This window comes from Salmo trutta, chromosome 5 (assembly GCF_901001165.1).
Source record: "Salmo trutta chromosome 5, fSalTru1.1, whole genome shotgun sequence".
NCBI lineage: Eukaryota > Metazoa > Chordata > Actinopteri > Salmoniformes > Salmonidae > Salmo > Salmo trutta.
The window spans coordinates 21,407,626-21,428,477 of NC_042961.1; the positions used below are offsets into that span (position 1 = coordinate 21,407,626).

General features: G+C 43.9%; 1 protein-coding gene across 1 annotated transcript in view; it reads left to right on the top strand.

Moving 5' to 3' along the window:
* LOC115193846 (collagen alpha-1(XIII) chain) overlaps positions 1-20,852 on the top strand; it is a 111,829-nt gene that overhangs the window by 82,772 nt on the left and 8,205 nt on the right. The window contains exons 15-34 of the mRNA XM_029752927.1: positions 1,828-1,920; positions 2,074-2,115; positions 2,227-2,244; positions 2,861-2,887; positions 3,362-3,397; positions 4,852-4,878; positions 14,028-14,114; positions 14,206-14,232; positions 14,419-14,454; positions 14,556-14,612; positions 14,711-14,734; positions 14,964-15,062; positions 15,216-15,350; positions 16,525-16,569; positions 16,728-16,778; positions 16,914-16,940; positions 17,099-17,185; positions 19,378-19,431; positions 19,560-19,613; positions 20,092-20,127. Coding sequence (XP_029608787.1) covers positions 1,828-1,920; positions 2,074-2,115; positions 2,227-2,244; positions 2,861-2,887; positions 3,362-3,397; positions 4,852-4,878; positions 14,028-14,114; positions 14,206-14,232; positions 14,419-14,454; positions 14,556-14,612; positions 14,711-14,734; positions 14,964-15,062; positions 15,216-15,350; positions 16,525-16,569; positions 16,728-16,778; positions 16,914-16,940; positions 17,099-17,185; positions 19,378-19,431; positions 19,560-19,613; positions 20,092-20,127 — 1,062 coding nt within the window. The remainder of the gene's footprint in view (positions 1-1,827; positions 1,921-2,073; positions 2,116-2,226; positions 2,245-2,860; positions 2,888-3,361; positions 3,398-4,851; positions 4,879-14,027; positions 14,115-14,205; positions 14,233-14,418; positions 14,455-14,555; positions 14,613-14,710; positions 14,735-14,963; positions 15,063-15,215; positions 15,351-16,524; positions 16,570-16,727; positions 16,779-16,913; positions 16,941-17,098; positions 17,186-19,377; positions 19,432-19,559; positions 19,614-20,091; positions 20,128-20,852) is intronic.

Consider the following 20,852-nt stretch of genomic DNA (forward strand, 5'->3'; position numbering starts at 1 on the left):
TTGCCCATCACCGTGCGCAACATGCCCCAAATAAACCCTCTAATCCTAAAGCGCCTCAAGGTACATTTCTCTCTGTCCCTTCCGGCCCCTTTCTGCCTTTCTCTGGATGCCAACCGCCGTCGACCTCCGCCACACCCCTCTGTAATCCTCTGTTAACCCTCTATGGCACCTGGTTGTCTCAAACCTGAATTCTGTGATAAGAGGACAAGGATAGAGTCTAAGATACACTTGGTAGATACAGTTGGAATCCCAAAAATAAACAAATCAATACTATTTACTTTGAGCATATTCGTGACCATAGAGGGTATATGAAGTGGATTATGTAAATGCCCCAGGCTTCAAGGCCAATTTAAATTCCATTAAGGTGAATGAAATGTCGAAAAATCCCAACTTGGCTTGTTACTTGGTCCAACAAATCCTGCTTTTCTGTGTGAAAAATGTTTTTTTTTTTAAGACAAACATAAAAAGCCTAGCTTCTATGATTTCCATAACCTTAACAAAGATATGAAAAGAACAGGAAAGAAAAGTATTTTTTTCTGGCAGGAAGTGAGTCTCCAATCCTCTGAAAGGACCTCAGTGTCCCTTCCTGTGACCAGAGCCCAGCCTGCTCTGTTAGAAAGAGGGCCCCTGGCACAGGTGGACCTCTGTTGGCATCCCTCCTCCATCTTGTTTCCCCCAGTGTGCAGTCTCTCTGTGCCAGGATGGAATACCTTGTTTGGAGACAATGCTACACACTGTGGTAGATCCAACACTAAAGACGTAGAGGGGAAATACCACTCAGACCCAGACAGAATTGGCTCTGCTTTTTAAAATGAGCCCCTGGAATCAGCATAACGGAATGTGTTAATTTAATGGAAGTACACCTGGATCATAAATCATAGCTAGACAAATCCGTCCTGCATGGAATTGATAAAATATGGATTTATTGTTGATGGATGTGTTCCGGGTTACCTGAGCCTCAATGTCAGGCCTGGTCACAGAAGCTCAGCTTGAGCTAAAGATGTGCTCCTTGTAAACACGGTGTAGTCTACTCCACAGTGATTAGGAAGTGTTTAAATTCAAGACCAATATTGTGTATTATGACGTTTCTAAAGTTAAACCACATGTACAGTAATAAATAATATGTTTGCGTATTTTTTTTTAATGTCATATCTCGACAGTCCTTTGTTTAAAACGGAAATGACCTGAGAGATATGGTCTTGGGAGAGATATGGACAATAAATACATTTCTAAAAAAGTATATTTTCTGAATTTGGTCAAATAAAGAAAGCAGATGTTTGAGACATAATCAGTGGGATCGTAAAACCACGAGCTAGACAGTGGAATATCAAGACATGGTTAGTTGAGGTGTAGGCCTCTTTCCTCTTCGTATCTCTTCCTCGTAAATATGTTCCTCTTGATTTTGTTTAGTCTTCTATTTTGTGTTGGTTAATTCCCCTGGCTCACAGTTGAGTTTCCTGAGTGACACTGAAGAGAGATCAGTTGGCGCTTTTGGTGCCTTGAAGTTAACACATCACTTAGAGATCGTAAGATGCTACAGAAAAGACAGCTTGTGCCTTTTTTATTTCAATGAGTTGGTACTGTTGAAAACACAAACTGGTTTTGACAGGATAAACCATTTGAAGCACACAAAAACACAAATATATCTTAATTTGAATTCAAAGTGGTATTCTCTCCAAACATGGCGCTTAATGAAAAGAAATACCCTATAAATCTAGATTCTTGCTAATATTGCCGCCATAAAACTCCCAGTATCTGGAGTGCTTTGCTGTGTTGGGTTGGCATGGCCTAGCATCACGTAGCAGATGGTAACTGTAGGTCTCTCAGCAGGGTGAGCCTGGAGCTCAGGGCCCACCAGGACCTCCCGGCCCCCCAGGGACCTCAGGGACCCCCGGACTGAACGGTGCAAGTGGACCACCGGTGAGTCCTCTCAGCCAGCTGACCACCACAATCAGGACTGGACCAGTGACTGTATTGAGGCAAAGGCTAAGGCCATGGAAGTGGAAATGCTATGAGTGTTTGCCCAGAAAAGTATTGTATCGGTGATGTATATTTTTGCTTAATCTGATGTAGGGTAAACCCGGTGAACCAGGAAAACCTGGAAAAGATCCAAGGGTGAGTTTGGTTTATGCCTCTTGCTATTTCCTGGACTTATGTATTTTCCTAATGGAAATTTGGTATTGACATGCTTGTGACTTCTTCATCTTCCTTTCCCATTTTCTCCAGCTCCTACCAGCGATGAAGGTAAACATCATTTTTATTCTCCATAATCAACACCATTATACATAAACGACATACAAATGGACACGTATTACCACTACTTATAGCTGCACGTATGAAACGCAAGTGATCCGTGACTGGCCCATATCTCTCGATTGTCACGTGTAGCGTCCAGTCATTCCGTATCTGAAGTTCATGTTGGGAAGCCTACAGGGTGTGTATTCGTGTTCTCTGTGTTGCTATTGGACTAGAGGACTATATTTCTCCTGTTTATTGCCATGGATTATTAAGAATGGGGAATTTAGATTGTGAAGCATAGAAACAAACAGGAAGGGCTTTTTTTTTAAAGCAGCTCGCCCCAACCGATTTCTCCATAAAAAACTAAACCAAGTTCATATCACAGCCAGAAGTTGAAAGAAGTGTGCACTGATTGGCTTTCACAACAAGGAATACCTTCCCTCAACTGGACTGTGGCAAGATATGGCCATCTGGTTGTAAACCTGTCTTTGAACTCCCCAAATTGAATTAAAGTAGTGCTTACTCTTTTCTTGACCCATCCATGTAATGAAAGAGGAGGCGTGTCTACTGTACATGTGCTGTTTGTTACAGTGACTTTATATGAAGCTTTTTGTCATTTTAGGGTGAGCCAGGCATGCCAGGAATAAAGGTAGGTTCTGGATCTCAATTTAAGCTTAAACACATAGTTCAATTGGAATTTGTGGTCTCTAGAAACTCACAAATTGTGCCTTGCATGATTTATAACGATAGAGGAAAAGTAAGGACTGTCTATTTTTAATTTAGTGGTGGAATTATTTTGTATTTATTATCAAGCACCTGCTGGGATTAAGGCACAACCAGAAGGAAGATATTTCCTTTAATCATCCCACGACTCGATTAAAAAACACTCTGTTTGCTGCTTGTCAGAATGGCTACACTCATACAATGAATGTGCCAATGGGCTGTGTTCTCTAGCAGAAGTCACAGGAAATCCAGTTGCTGAAAGGTGGATTGTACAAATCATTGTGACCTATCTGTCTTGCTGTCGTCTGCAGTTCTGCACCTGGTTACCTTTTCATTCATTTCACCCTCTTCTTTCTCATTCTGTGTCTCTCCGTTTGACCTCTGTGTCTTTCTTCCATAGGGTGATGTTGGCCCTGCTGGTCCCGAAGGCCCCAAGGTATTTTTATGAACATTATTACCTGTTGATCAGTCTCATTTGACCTGTTCCACTGGCCACACTATCAGCAGGACCAGAAATCAGCATGCAACCATTCCTGTACCTCAGTGTACTTCCTGCGTCACTGAAATAGCCCAGGTTTTGTATTAAGAGCTTAAACTACTCACAGTTAATTCTATGTATATACCCAGGCCCAACTGTAGCCTTTCTCCCCACTAAACATGGGCTCTTTCTCCCTCTGCTCTCACAATTACCTTTAGTATTATACTATACTGTATAGGAAATCCAGGGATGGACACAGTCTCATACCATCATTGGTCAAGGGAGCATTCTTCTCACACAAACACACACACACACACTCTCTCCCACTGGGCTGCTGTCGGAGCTAACCTTGGCTTTGAAGTACTGTGGGGGGCAGAGAGAGCCGTGCCTCTTAAACTCTCCACGTGCCTGTCCTTCTCCACTTTTCCATGGCTTAATGGACTTCCTCTGGAGGGCTCACTCTCACAGCCTGTGCCCTTCACTGAGCTGGGCTCAGCCAGCACACAGTGTGACTGCACAGAGAGAGAGGGGGGGGGGAGAAAAAAAAGAGGGATTGAGGGAGAGAGAGACCGCAACAGCCTGCATGGCTCTCACATCCCCCAACAAAACGGGGTCACATCCACACGAGCCTCTAGAGCAGGTTAAACGTCTTAGCCATCTGGGCAATGTCAAACTGTTTGGCTGTCAGAAAACCACAGCCCCTCTATGATCCATGCTCAAAGTCATTAGTACACTACCTCAAGTGAGATATTGAAAGTTTGATTCAAACTGGGTGAGTTTGTAAAATAGATATTTCTGTATTACAATTGCCATTTAATGACTTATGTATGACCCCTATTTTGGGGAACTCTGGTAGAACTTACAGCTCCAAGCTCCTGGTTATGTTATAGCCTTGTAAACTCCAGCTTTCCTCCATCTCACTGTTTTCCCATGACGGAGCCTCGAAAAGCTTGGTCTGGTTTATGAGGAGGTTGGTCAACCCTATAGTAGGTTACCCGGAGGACGACCAAGACTAAGGCCATGTCCATGTTCTTATGAGGAGAATTTCACCCCTTTGAAAGTTAGTATTGCACTTTAGATGTTCCGAGGTGTTTGAGGTACTGAAATGGGAAGGCATTGAAATACAAACTCTCCCATGTTCCCACTGCACCTTGTTCCTTATGGACGTCCAATACCTTTCTGTAGCTGCGACAAACGTTTGTTCACAAGTCCACTGCTTTCAGAGTGTATTGCACCATCTGGTGGTATTCTACAAGAGTGTAACTACATTTACAGAGGCAGAAGGAGAGGGTCTTCCTCTCACCTTCGACAAGCTGTATTTTCATGTATTGAAAAAGAAATCAAAGGGATTTATTTATAATATGTGACTAACTGTTTTGTGTTTATCTGTGTCACTCTCTCTCCTTCCGTAGGGACTGAAGGGAGACCTAGGGCTGAAGGTAAGAGCCTTGTTATATCTCACCCTCTCTCTCTCTGTGTGTCTTTGGTTAGATAGGTAGTATGAGCATTGGCGTCTCGCAGGCTCAATGTGAATTTCTCGGACGGTCAAAAACACAATGTTGGAGTTCTGGCAGCTTATTGTTTAGCCGACACCTGCTGAAGCACAAATGCACCCCAGAGACCGCACACCACTGGCTTTGGTCCGTTAATATACTGCTCAAAAAAATAAAGGGAACACTTAAACAACACATCCTAGATCTGAATGAAAGAAATAATCTTATTAAATACTTTTTTCTTTACATAGTTGAATGTGCTGACAACAAAATCACACAAAAATAATCAATGGAAATCCAATTTATCAAGCCATGGAGGTCTGGATTTGGAGTCACACTCAAAATTAAAGTGGAAAACCACACTACAGGCTGATCCAACTTTGATGTAATGTCCTTAAAACAAGTCAAAATGAGGCTCAGTAGTGTGTGTGGCCTCCACGTGCCTGTATGACCTCCCTACAATGCCTGGGCATGCTCCTGTTGAGGTGGTGGATGGTCTCCTGTGGGATCTCCTCCCAGACCTGGACTAAAGCATCCGCCAACTCCTGGACAGTCTGTGGTGCAACGTGGCGTTGGTGGATGGAGCGAGACATGATGTCGCAGATGTGCTCAATTGGATTCAGGTCTGGGGAACGGGCAGACCAGTCCATAGCATCAATGCCTTCCTCTTGCAGGAACTGCTGACACACTCCAGCCACATGAGGTCTAGCATTGTCTTGCATTAGGAGGAACCCAGCACCAGCATATGGTCTCACAAGGGGTCTGAGGATCTCATCTCGGTACCTAATGGCAGTCAGGCTACCTCTGGTGAGCACATGGAGGGCTGTGCGGCCCCCCAAAGAAATGCCACCCCACACCATGACTGACCCACCGCCAAACCGGTCATGCTGGAGGATGTTGCAGGCAGCAGAACGTTCTCCACGGCGTCTCCAGACTCTGTCACGTCTGTCACTTGCTCAGTGTGAACCTGCTTTCATCTGTGAAGAGCACAGGGCGCCAGTGGCGAATTTGCCAATCTTGGTGTTCTCTGGCAAATGCCAAACGTCCTGCACGGTGTTGGGCTGTAAGCAAAACCCCCACCTGTGGACGTCGGGCCCTCATACCACCCTCATGGAGTCTGTTTCTGACCGTTTGAGCAGACACATGCACATTTGTGGCCTGCTGGAGGTCATTTTGCAGAGCTCTGGCAGTGCTTCTCCTTCTCCTCCTTGCACAAAGGCGGAGGTAGCGGTCCTGCTGCTGGGTTGTTGCCCTCCTACGGCCTCCTCCACGTCTCCTGATGTACTGGCCTGTCTCCTGGTAGCGCCTCCATGCTCTGGACACTACGCTGACAGACACAGCAAACCTTCTTGCCACAGCTCGCATTGATGTGCCATCCTGGATGAGCTGCACTACCTGAGCCACTTGTGTGGGTTGTAGACTCCGTCTCATGCTACCACTAGAGTGAAAGCACCGTCAGCATTCAAAAGTGACCAAAACATCAGCCAGGAAGCATAGGAACTGAGAAGTGGTCTGTGGTCTCCACCTGCCGAACCACTCCTTTATTGGGGGTGTCTTGCTAATTACCTATAATTTCCACCTGTTGTCTATTCCATTTGCACAACAGCATGTGAAATGTATTGTCAATCAGTGTTGCTTCCTAAGTGGACAGTTTGATTTCACAGAAGTGTGATTGACTTGGAGTTACATTGTGTTGTTTAAGTGTTCCCTTTATTTTTTTGAGCAGTGTATATTTTCACGAATGGGCTGAATTATCTCACTAAAAGGCTCATAGGAGAGGAACCTCCCGGTGAAAACATGTGGTAGTGGGTGTGCAGCAGCCAGGTTGTTAATATCTAAAGTAAACCGGGAGTCTTTATCTGTAGACATAGACAAATCCTGGGCTGGTTCCTGAGTCTGGCTGAGATATCATCCCAGTTCAAAAAAAGCCCAAGTGGCGTGGCCTTGTCCTGTGTAATTCCCTCCTGGTTAGTCGGGTGGAATATTCACCTCCCCCTTCAGTCAAGGGACCACCCAGAGGCTTAGATGCTGATGAGTGGAATACTTATTTCCCTTGGTACCATTGGTTGTCTTTTGATGTCCTCTATTTGAAATAGCATGATTGCTTTGCCCATGTCTTCCTTCTGATGATGTCTACATCCACACTGTAGGGAGATGAGGGGAAGACCGGTCTCATAGGGGAGATGGGAGGAAAGGTATAATGGAAGCCATATGTGGAGTGTGACATCTTGAGAAGTTTTTTTCATCAATATAACCTCGCATGGCAAGATATCGAATGCAAGCACTTTAAAGAGAATTTGATCACTGTGGATGTCTGACTTGAGTTTGTTATTGCTTGTTTAAGATACTTACCCTAATAGAGTTTGTGCTGTTGAAATTGCAAATCGTCTTTAAATTATCTTAACATTGATGCTTTCTTAAATCAGAAGGCAAACGTTTCTTTCAGTCATCACAATATGTGGGCAAATGTGCATCGAATGATTGATCTTATACATTATGTCGTGCAATCAAAGAAACAGACCAAACAATCCTAGAATGAAAAACGCCTTGTCAGAGAAGGCGCCACATGTTGGTGGGAGGAGCCTTCCAGAAGAAATACGTATGTTTTGCCCATCGCTACAGACCTCAATGCTTCAACAACAAAAACTGGGCTGCTCTCATCCACCCATTCCCCTATGGGATTTGAACACGTGGGCCCCAGGCCTTCTCAGTCCTTTGACTCAGTCTCTCATAGACACTGGCCTCTATGTGACGTGACCGACTGATGTAGTACGGCCACTTGTTTTCTTACCTATCAGCTCCCTGCCGTACTTTAAGTCCGACCCGTTTCCATGGTGAACATTCCCGCTTCCTCGTCCCGAGATGCCCGACATAGCAGTAGCAGACGGCGTGTGTTTCCCCCATTAGACTCCACAGATGGAGGGATTTGGGAAAGAGAAGGAAAAACACTTCAAGGGAGGGTGCTTTTAGCAGAGACACGGTATCCTCCGCAAAAGTGGGGTTGTGAGAGGAAAGGCTCGATTTTTTTTAATACTAAAAAGAAAGTGCTTTTGCAGGCAAACACTTCAAAGCTGTACTAGATTCACCTTAGGATATGGGGTTTGCCTCTGCCCAGGGGAACTTCGTTCTATATTTATACTCACAATGTTGGATCAGGCTTATTGTATTGTACAACCAGATTGTAATAAAAAGAACAGGTAAAGGTTTGTGGCATGGGCCATCATCGTTAATGTCCACATGGTGCCGACCACAAGTCTGACCGAGCTATATATCTCTCAAGGCCCTCTCTCAACAGGCTACAGACGCCAGGCTACAGACGCCAGGCTACAGACGCCAGGCTACAGACGCCAGGCTACAGACGCCAGGCTACAGACGCCAGGCTACAGACGCCAGGCTACAGACGCCAGGCTAGACATAGAGGAAGTAGACAGGACAGCCATAGACCTCCTCCTCTGTTCTCCTCTGCTCCGCCTTCATAATGGCTAGCTCACCATTACTGTCCAGTGGTTCGCCATTAGCCCTGTAATGACGGATGTCTCTCCCCCGGTCTGGAGGGCCGGTTGATTTAATGAGCCTGTTAGACTGTTAGAAAAGCCTGCTTTTCATTTCTCCCTTGGGTCAGAGCTGTGTGGGCACTCCGAGCCGCTCCTGTCAGGGTAAGCAGACGACAGAGACCCAAAGACAGGATAAGGTGACAGTGGTGCTCAGAACATAGGGGAGAAGAGGTGTTAGGGGATGTAGGCTTTGCCAAGCCTAGCGTTTCAGACACAGACTGTCTGTCTGATTGACTGAATGGGGCTCTTCCCTTCCTCTACCCTCACTCTCCCTCGAAATCAGAGAGCCCTAGACCAACACAGCTGGAAAGCACATTAGAACTGAGAGGAAGACAGAAAGTAGGCCTCTCTATTCACCTATTATTCCTTTCACTTGCCTCAGATCCACTCTGGCAGTGCTTGTAGCTGCGGTGGCCATTTTAAGGCCATCTTACAGTATCTCACACTGTTTACACCCTCTTTACTGGTGTATCAGAGGGATCATTACATTTTGTTTTGAACAGATGATGAATATATTCCCCTGTTACCCTCAGGGCATTTCCTCTGAACTGGAAAGGCCATGTCCGCGTCGTTTCAATGAAGAGATTAGCGTATTGATAAATCAAGCAGCAGGCATGTCAGTCGACAGATTACGCCTATGGAGTATCATACACACACACCGGTGTGAAAATAGAACCAGGGGGTGGGGAGTGACGGTGATGGGAAGGAATAGCTAAGTAGATAGGAGGAATGGTGTGAGCTGATTGGAGAAGCAGGAGATCAAAGCTTCCTGTTTCTGTGCTGTGTTTGCTGGGGGCCCCTGAGGGCCCCTCCATGTGATTAGAGCCGTCACCGCTCACCTGCCCTGATCCCACCCTGGTCAGGGTTCTGGACAGGAGGCCCGCCCGGCGCTTTCATCTTCCCAGAAACGGACGGACACTCTATCCCCACGTTTCGATCCCCTGACAGGTTGGTGTGAAAGCGTTCATGGGGCAGCTGGGCAGGCTGTGGCTGCGGGGCCGGGCTCTGGCTCCAGTACAGTCTGCAGTCTACTGACGCATCACGCTCACCCTCCCTCCATGGTGAGCCCCAACCACAGCACCTGTCAGAGGCTCCAGCAGAAATGCACTTGCTGTGTGTCTGTCGGTCAGGAGGGGGAGAGGAGGGTAGGGGTTGCCAAGTTGGGCGACGCCACCTGCTCCTTTGTCAGACCCTTAGGAGTCAGACTGCCGCCTTTGCTCTCTCCGCCAGGGACGTTCTATCACTCCTCCCTGTGTCTCTGTTCTTATTTGTTCATGTAATCCGGTTTATTCTTAAGGATCTTGGTCATGGACATTGATCATTTGTTTTCATTACTTTAAAACATGACATGGCAAACAAAGAAGTATGTTTTGGTTGGTTGATGTACTTCCAGTTAGTATGTTTCATTTGAGCTTCAGTGTGTTTCGTCAACCATAACACATGCAATAATGTATGTGTGTTGTCCCACATCTTGTTTGAGAACGCTGTGACTGTAGTTATTGATAATCAATGTGATCTCTTAGAGGGACTTTGGTATGCCAGGAATGCCTGGGAAACAAGTGTTGAAGGTAGTCCACCATGTGAAAGTAGCCCGTGACCTTTGACCCTTGTCCTAAACCAAGAGATTAAATAATTGGGGCACTCCAGTATCTTTCTCCCCCCAGATTGGTTGATCTATGAATACTTTTGAGAATGCCTTATATACAGTTGAAGTCGGAATCAATGTCTGCAAGGCCACATAATGATAGTATTCTACATAACAGAACTGAATATAATAGCATAGTATAACGTTACTGTAAGACAAAAAATACCACCTATTTTCTTTTTTGATTTTAGGGTGATTGTGCAAATGGTCAAATTGTTTAGTCATGTGGCCAAAACTCAACAGTGTGCGCCACTATGCAAAATACAGTTGAAGTCGGAAGTTTACATACACTTAGGTTGGAGTCATTAAAACTCGTTTTTCAACCACTCAACAAATTTCTTGTTAACAAACTATAGTTTTGGCAAGTCGGTTAGGACATCTACTTTGTGCATGACACAAGTAATTTTCCCAACAATTGTTTACAGATAGATTATTTCACTTATAAATCACTGTATCACATTTCCAGTGGGTCAGAAGTTTAAAAACGCTAAGTTGACTGTGCCTTTAAACAGCTTGGAAAATTCCAGAAAATGATGTCATGGCTTTAAAGGCTTCTGACAGGCTAATTGACATCATTTGAGTCAATTGGAGGTGTACCTGTGGATGTATTTCAAGACCTACCTTCAAACTCAGTGCCTCTTTCCTTGACATCATGGGAAAATCTAAAGAAATCAGCCAAGACCTCAGAAAAATTATTGTAGACCTCCACAAGTCTGGTTCATCCTTGGGAGCAATTTCCAAACGCGTGAAGGTACCACGTTCATATGTATAAACAATAGCATGCAAGTATAAACACCATGGGGCCACGCAGCCATCATACCGCTCAGTAAGGAGACGCGTTCTGTCTCCTAGAGATGAACGTACTTTGGTGCGAAAAGTGCAAATCAATCCCAGAACAACAGCAAAGGACCTTGTGAAGATGCTGGAGGAAATAGGGACAAAAGTATCTATATCCACAGTACAACGAGTCCTATATTGACATAACCTGAAAGGCCGCTCAGCAAGGAAGAAGCCACTGCTCCAAAACCGGCATAAAAAAGCCAGACTACGGTTTGCAACTGCACATGGAGACAAAGATTGTACTTTTTGGAGAAATGTCCTCTGGTCTGATGAAACAAAAATATAACTATTTGGCCATAATGACCATCATTTTGTTTGGAGGAAAAAGGGGGAGGCTTGCAAGCCGAAGAACACCATCCCAACCGTGAAGCACGAGGGTGGCAGCATCATGTTGTTGGGGTGCTTTGCTGCAGGAGGGACTGGTGCACTTCACAAAATAGATGGCATCATGAGGAAGGAAAATTATGTGGATATATTGAAGCAAGACATCAGTCGGGAAGTTAAAGCTTGGTCACAAATGGGTCTTCCAAATGGACAATGACCCCAAGCATACTTCCAAAGTTGTGGCAAAATGGCTTAAGGACAACAAAGTCAAGGTATTGGAGTGGCCATCACAAAGCCCTGACCTCAATCCTATAGAAAATGTGTCGGCAGAACTGAAAAAGCAAGGAGGCCTACAAACCTGACTCGGTTACACCAGCTCTATCAGGATGAATGGGACAAAATTCACTCAACTTATTGTGGGAACCCAAAACGTTTGACCCAAATTAAACAATTTAAAGGCAATGCTACCAAATACTAATTGAGTGTATGTAAACCTCTGACCCCCTGGGAATGTGATGAAAGAAATAAAAGCTGAAATAAATAATTCCCTCTACTATTATTCTGACATTTCACATTCTTAAAATAAAGTTGTGATCCTAACTGACCTAAGACAGGGAATTTTTCCTAGGATTAATTGTCAGGGATTGTAAAAAACTGAGTTTAAATATTTTTGGCTAAGGTGTATGTAATCTTCCGACTTCAATTGTATGTTACCTGCCACTAAACTGAGTGCTTAAAGAACTACCAGCCTTATTTCTCAGTATTCTGTTGGATTGTATTGTTGCCTGACAAAGCATTTCCTAATCCAAATGTTCCCTAAAATACATGTCAAACCAATGATGAATAGTGCATGTTTTTTTGGGCTCTGTATAATACTCCCAGGTCCAATAGTTGTTCTGCATCTGGATTTAAGAACCATATCTTGACATTGATGATTAGTAATTTGAAATGGGGCATAAATGTTACGAGAGTTACAAGTCACCCTCGTAACTCTCTGTCTAAGACATGGCTTTTTGAGTCTCAGCAAGCCATGTAGATATAGTAAAAGCAAGCGAGAGAGACGGACTGTGTCCCAAATGGCACCCTATTCTCTATATAGTGCACTACTTTTGTCCTGGGCTCTGGTCAAAAGTAGTGCACTTCGTAGGGAAATAGGGTGCCATTTTGGACGCACCCACAACCTTCCATAAGTGCCTGCTGTAAACCCATGTGGGTCCTGTGGTCACAGCTGTGACCGTACATCATCCGCCGTGCGTCCGCTCGTTAAGCTGGCCAATTGAAGAGGGGAGCAAACACAGAGATGAATTAAATAACTATCATGTGTTCCTTTTACTATTTATAACAACCAATTTCTAGGGTTAATTGGCTTGCGGTGGGCTAGAAGCTCTTGACGAATGACAATCAGCGACAGTTCCATGTCCAAACCTAGACCAGCTATATGCGTGCATAGAATGCACCAACTCCAACATGCCTTTCCAAATATTGATCCCAGTGCATGTTGTACTGAGGGAATTCTGTTCTTCCAAGAAAACTGACAAACACATGGATGTAAACAGGCCCTATGCTGAATCAGACTATTACAAAATGAATGAAAAAATGCTTGTTTGGAAGATGTGGCATGGCTACTGATTTAAAAGAGCTTTACTGAATATCAACTTTCACTATTTCTGTCTTCTCTCATTTCCCCCACCTTTGACCTTTGTGCCATCTTGGTTCACCGTAGGGAGAGCCAGGTTTTCCAGGCACTCCTGGAAGAAAGGTAATTTCCTTGAATGGTGTGGCTAACACAGATTGTAAAGGCCTGTATTTATCCGGGTACTAAAACTCTGTCTTCCTTCCACTGTAAAGGGTCAAGCTGGTACCCCTGGAACACCTGGTATTCCTGGGAAGAGGGGCTACAGGGTAGGCCTGGAATGGGCATTGTGTTTGTGCTCTGTGTCTGTCAATCATCAGTGTTCCCATAACAACCAGAGCTCCATCAAGTCAATTGTCTATTATCTTCTCATTGTTTGTCTTTGTGACCCACTAGAGCTGCGATTAGTCTTGAGTTGCTTCTTTAGCTTCCTCCTCTGTTAGTCTGCCCAATTGGTTTCTGTAGAAGTACTTTGATCTTTGCATTACTTATGGACTGAAACATCTGGGCCTTTAATGGCTTTCTTACTATAGCTGCTTGTACTGCAGTGACATGGCGTCATCATAACATGTCCCATGTGACAGTGGAACACTTCAGAGAAATCATTAACTAACATGACCCACACATTCCTGTTTCCAGAGAGTTTCCAAACGTGTGAAAACATTCTCTTGTTGGAGAATGCCGTGATTTTTGCAGATTTGAGTTTGTGCCTGTGTTGAGGGGTTGAGATCTACCGCTGTGGACAAGGGGCTGTGCTGTTGGATGTTTTCATGTCATTCACCTTGTGATTTAGATCCATATAGATCCGTTGTGTCTTCTGTGAGACCAACCAGTGCTGCACTATTTAACTCCCATCAATGTCACAGTCAATGGGGCAGTGTCAGTGTTATACACTAGAGAATGTGTTGTCCTGCACAGTCGCTTATGACACTGTCAAAATCAAATCAAAGTGTATTGGTTGTGTACACAGTTTAGCAGATGTTATAGCAGGTGCAGTGAAACGCTTATGTTACTAGCTCCTAACAATACAGTAAAATGTCAAACAGGTACACAAATAATCCATTCAGAACAACTCTGTCCATGTTCTGTTCTGTCGCAGGGTGACAAGGGTGACCCCAGCGCAGCAGGGACTGGCATCAAAGGAGAACCAGGGACACCAGGACTTCCAGGCCTATCAGGATTCAAGGTACTATAGAGGCTGTAGAATAGTTCGAAAAAGACACCTTGGTTTAATAATATCACGGGGGCCCCTTAAAATGACGTGTTCTCTTTACCAGGGTGACAAAGGCGACCAAGGTCTCAAGGTGAGATGGGAACTTTTCCTAACCTGACTTGACATTTTTGCACAACAGGAAATGTATGATCACTAAACATGGTCCTCTAATTTGCGACAGTAACATTCGATCTCATCCTTTTAGTGTTGAACACTGTATTGAGGTTAATAATTGAAAGGAAAGAGGCTAACTGTCATACCTTTCATCACCCTCCAGGGGGAAGCAGGATCTGACGGCCCAGCTGGACCAAGAGTAAGTGCAGGCTCTGTCATAACGCCATGCATTCATTAATGTCAAAAGGAGATTTGGGAGATTTGCACCAATACATATTTTTTTTCCCCCCTTACCTTTAGGGTCCTCCAGGTGCAGCAGGGGAGCCAGGAAAATCAGAAATCATCAACAATGAAAATGTATATCACCTATTATTTACTGTCTTATGTAAATTGTTTGATTCATGAAGTATTATAAATTGTTACAGGACTTCTAACATTGAGTTTTTTCTCTTTAGGATATTCGGAATGTACCTTTGATGGTGAGTGGATGTCTCTAAAGTCTGTTAATGATGCATTAGAAATGTATATGCCTTCTTTATGCAGGTCGTTGTAACAGAAAGACAGCCATGTCGTCCGACAGACCATTTAAAGACCGACTGTATTTTGCCACTGTAATTCCAATACAATGTTTGCTAATATGAATACAGTACTAGACATACAGCATATGTTTTCAATAAGTCATTCTGATCTGTTTCTTTATCGATCCAGGGCCCACCTGGACTACCTGGCCCTCAAGGGGTCCCCGGAACACCAGGAACAAAGGGTGAAGTTGGCCTTCCAGGCCCTTCAGGTCTTGACGGAGAGAAGGTTAGATCACCGTCTTATTGTCTATTCTTCAGTATAAATGTGCATTGTTAACCTGTCATGTATGATAAAACACAGCATCAACAACAACATGGCGATGACAGTAATGATAAAAGTAAAGACAACAATGGAAATGACGTCTAATTTGTGTGTCAGGGTCCTCGGGGGAAGCCTGGAGAGGCAGGTCCTGTTGGCCCAGCCGGCCCTGAAGGTCCCAAAGGGGAGGGGGGCCTGATGGGTTTCTCCGGAACCAAAGGAGATAAGGGGGACATGGGCCCATCTGGATCACCTGTGAGTAACTGGGGAACCCCAGATCCACCCCACTACACACACTCCCACACCAAAGCCAGAACACTACAGTAGCACTATCATCTGGCCTCCCGAGTGGCGCAGGGGTCTAAGGCACTGCATCTCAGTGCAAGAGGCGTCACTACAGTCCCTGGTTCCTATCCAGGCTGTATCACATCCGGCCGTGATTGGGAGTCCCATAGGGCGGCGCATAATTGGCCTTGCCTCGTCCGGGTGTGGCCAGGGTAGGCCAAATAATAATTTGTCCTTAACTGACTTGCCTAGTTAAATAAAGGTTAAATAAAAATAATAATTCCCAGAGGAAAGGGACTGGAGCTACAGTAGCTCTTTGTACCACCCACGTATGATCTAATTAGAAACCTTTAGGCTTCAGTGATATACCTACTCCAGTTCTGACAGTGGAGTGGGCTACACTCATCATACCATATAGCCAAAACACATCCCAAATACTGCACCGTACTGCAGCGTCTAGGAGACTTTTCCTTCACCATTCTTTTCTGATTATTTGTGTTAGTCATATCAACCCACTCTATGTGTGGGTTTATTAACCGTTAAATAACTGCTAGCGAGAAATTGGGTGATTGTCTAGCATCGTCTGTGTGTGTAGACACTGAGAAAGGATGGGCAGCATTGCGTCCCTCATTACGGGCAGTTTCATGCCCTTACAGCCAGAATCTGGAGGTAACCAGACGAAACTAAAAAAACTGTATGCGATATATTTGGTCAACGGTTTTGGCACATTCAAGATTAATGTTCACTTTTAACATCTGATTAAAAAATGTCATCGTCTATTTTGTATTAATTGACACTCTCATATGGAAATGAACCAAAACCAATCCCTGATTTGAACACACTGACAACATTTTAATCACTATCACCCCTTTCCTTGTTCTGTAGGGTTTAGATGGCCCTACTGGTGAAAAGGGGGTTTCTGGGCCTCCTGGTCCCATTGGATTACCAGGCGCAATGGTACGCAATGGTGCCCCTCAGACTGCATCTGAGTATACAGTATGCAGTGTCTGACCTGGCATTGGGTAGCAGTGAAATACTGTTCGCAGTACTATCCATCTGTACAGTGCTGATTGGGTGTACAGCAGTGTTTTATTCATGCGAGTAGCCTGTGTTAACCTTGTATTCATGTGACTTGATGCTTCAGGGTCAGAAGGGTGAGTCCGGAGATAAGGGAGGAATGTCAGACATGGTAAGGGCTCCCCTCCACTGTGTATCTCATTGTTTTTAATGACCTGTGCGTGTTTGAGTGAACTTGAGAGGGGTCAGATTCAGAGGACGTGATGTTAGAGTGAACCCACTAATGAGGAAGTGTATGCATTGATGACGTTACCTGATGTTTGTCTTTAGGTATATGGGCCTCCAGGTCCTCCAGGGACCCAAGGACCAGTTGGCCCTGCGGTGAGTACACTACAGTTAGCATGCTATTAGGCAATATAAGCACTCAGAAATATATATTAAACCTCCTGATAATATGTCATATTTACATGAAGTGATCGACATATCCTGACTGGAATTGTTTATTTTAACCCTCAGGGACCTGAAGGACTGGGAGGGCCAAAGGTAAGAGTTGATTGTGGTAGCCTCTGTAATGTCTTACTGTACCTCGAGAATCCTTTGATACTGTAGTTGTCAGTACACACTCAAATCAGTGGTTTTAGTAAGTTGGTGTAATGCTTATGTAGTAAAAGTGAATAATGTATTTTCTGTGCCTCTTTTAGGGGGAACCAGGCATAGGCATACGGGGAGAGAAAGGAGCATCTGGTTCGAAGGGCGATAAAGGGGACAGGGGTCATCTTGGGCTTCCTGTAAGTACAATTTGACCATCTCTTTGACCATTTTGCAATTATAAGTTGTATTTTGACTCCTGGAAACCAAAGTAGAGTGGGTGTACTCTTTGTTCAGGCTTTTGTGTCTTAGAACCAGGCAGCATGACCGTTTTGATGTTGTCATGTCACTTTATAACTAGGCCTAACCAATGATGGTTTGATGGCTCAATGGTTGCATTAAAGTTTTCAAAGTGCATGGATGGATGATTGCTGCAATCCAATACACAAGGGCAATAAAATCACTAATATGAAAACTAAAACATGTCATCTACAATATACATTACCATTGTCATATTTTTTTTTAAGATAACTCTATAATTTTCATTATTAGATGGAAAGAGTTAACGATCATTTTCTTCATTATGCCAACTTTTGTTTAGTTTTCTGATAATCTCTCTGAAATTCTGTAAATGTAGTCTCTTTTAGTTCTATATTTAGTTGCATGTTAAGGAATAGGTTTGATATGAATCACTGGGGGTCTCTTCCTTACTTCGGGTTTACTTCTTGGGAGTCAAAGGTCATTGTTGACATTCAGTACATGTTCTAGTCACATCGTCAATGGCACAGTAACTCCTTTTATATGGAAATGATGAGGGATATTATGTATATGCTAATCAATGTGGGTACAAGACATGACATTTACAAATCATCATAGACACTTATATCTTCACACTTCAAACTGCTTTCTATATGGACATCGACCATAGAAAGAAGTTGAACCATGTTTATGTTTCTGAAAAACACTATTTTATCAAAGGTCAGGACTTAATTGTTTGACAGTGATAATCAACTGCACCTATAAGAGGAGTAACTGTTTCTCACATCATCACAACACAATCACCCTTCATCAGCAACTGGATGTGTTTTTTGAGTCACGGATCACTGCTTCACTCACTCACCCCTTACCCTCTCCCCCCTCCACACCTCCTCCTCCCCTTCTCCCACCACCTACCTTCCATCTCTGCTCTCGAAATGTTTACACACTGTCCAGGGGGCTCATGGTTTAGACGGCAGGCCTGGTCCAGTGGTGAGTGGCGCAAGTCCTGTACCCACCCAACACACATTCCTCCCCTACCCCACCTCCCCTCCTCTATTCTGCTCCCCCCATGGCTTACTTGCATGTCTGTCTGCGCTGGTGTCTTGTCTGTCTGTCTGCTTGCCTTTCCTACATGCTTGTCCTGTCTGCCCTGTCTTGTAGTCTGTCTGGTTGTCTGCAGAGAGAACAGTTCTGTTTTAGGCATTTTTTGAGGATTGCTCTGGCATAGGGACGATGTTCAAATGACTGTGTCCCATGTCTGTCTGGCATTGGAACGTGTCATGGTCCTAACATGGGCCCTTTGATGTTTCTCCTCTCAGTGCGTCTATGCTTTGAAGTAGTAAATGGCAAGAATTAGTCCCACTTGTTCATTACATCCTGAATCCTAACTTGAGATTTGCATGGGTAACGCAGACTTTTGCGTAAATCGTGTGCTGACGTCAATGGAAGATCTATAAGGACATTTGAGTTACGCAATCAGATCTCAAGATTCAGCCTCTCCTGCATAAAGTCATGACAAACTGAGTGTCCGAATCCATGCCATTGCAAATATTCAAAACATACCGTTGTAATACTCCTATGATCATATGCAAGCAGTGAAAAGCTTTGAACTGGCGCTGTGATGTCATACCAGGAGAGCATGCTGGGATGCTCATGCTGCATGTTGATATGTATACAGGACAGTATGGCAGTATGGCTCTGTCATGCAATATGCTGTACATGCTGTACTATCTGTACATGCTGTACTATCTGTACATGCTGTACTATCTGCCTGAAATGCAAGGTCCTCCTGTCGAATCCTGACTTCTCCAGGGAGAGAGAGCTACAGCTGACCTCTTTCACTAATCATTCATATTTTTCTCCTTTTTTTGTTACTGTTCATTCTTTAGCTCAACAAGCTTGGTGTAACATGCACAGTGGGGTAACCTAGAGAACACCACTACCTAATCAATCAACAGGCTATTATTTAATCAGGATTAACACAAACAGAATTGGGTAACTCCTCTTTTGGCACGAAAGGGCTCCAGAAAGCTTGTTGATCTATTGACGGAAATGCAATAATCTCTTTCCTTTGGATGTCCTCCCATTGTAATGTCTGCATTCACTGATGCCCGTCTTGTCCTTACACTTAAAGGGCCTGATAGGACCAGTCGGTGTGGCAGGGCCAGCAGGACTGAAGGGAGATAGAGTGAGTACTTACAGCACACACACTAAAGTAGCACACACACACTCCACATAAGAGCTATCAGTCAAAACAGAGCTTATTAATCTATTTGAGATGAATGATTTATATTGTTCTTTTTTTTATCAATTCAGGGTTACAAGGGAGATTCAGGAGTCCCAGGACCAATTGGGCCTCAAGGCATCCCTGTAAGTAGTTTGTCCAATTACCTAAGTATCAAGAACAGCAAATACATACAGTATTGCATTTACAATCAACCTTGAAAGAGCACTTTGGAACATAGCATCATTAGTACCTTAAATCATCTCTTAATTAAGTCTGAGGGAATCGATAGATCAAATTGATTGACAGCACAAAGCTATTACCAAATCAGTGGCTTTGTGGTTAGCATGTCCACCCTGAGATTGGAGGGTTGGGAGTCCGATCCCTGGGCGAGTCATACCAAATACTGTAAAAATGGGATCCGATGTGTCACTAAGGAGATAGATTGGGGGCAAGACCCTGTGATAGCGTTCTGTCCGGGGGGTGTACTTGTACATCAAGCTTCCTCACACGAGAGATAGGCTCCTGCAAGGCCACTTACTTCACTTACAAAGCTATTACTCAAGGCAATGTCTCAAAATGCTTGTACAGGAAATCATATTGTGTTTAATTTCCTCTTCTCAGGGTTTAGTAGGACCACAAGGATTCAAAGGGAACCGGGTAAGATAACAGCTGATAATTATGTGCTTGTAATGCTCTCTTGGAGTACAATGTGCTTCTAACCAGAGGACAATAACATGTTCTCTGCTATAAGTACATTTAGTACTTCTGATAAACTATGGGATTTAAAATGGCTTCTGATCCTCCATGCTCCTTCTTCACTCAACACTAGATATACTCCCAACCAAAATGAGCGAAGGTATTCTTCATCGAAAAGTACTAATCAAAAAGACTATTGTCATTTTTCATTTGTCTTTTTGGTAATAGTTCATCATCAATCAATCATTTGCAAGCCCATTGGGATGTCAACTTTGTTATGCTTAAAAGCATGGTGGGCCTGTATTAGGTAATATGAGCAGGACCATGGTGGATTCAAAGGCTCTTAAGTAGGCGAATCTGAATCAAAATGTTATTTAAATATCAATAACTCATCTTCTGAAAAATTTGTCCAAAATAGCCAATGATGAGTGACCTTCAATTGTGTTTTTAGTGATGTTTGAAAAAATGATATTCATATGTCCTTTGCCTTTCTGAGGTGAATGTATTTGTTTTGCAGTGGCCTTTTTACCTCAGAGTTCAATTCATCTTGTTAAAATATGCAAATATGACTGAGGTAGTATAAATTAAGACAGGGGATCAAAAGAGATTGAAGATGTTTGTACTTGATAATGAGAGGACTGGAACATGTGAATGGACACATCAAAGACCTTAGAAAATGACATGCT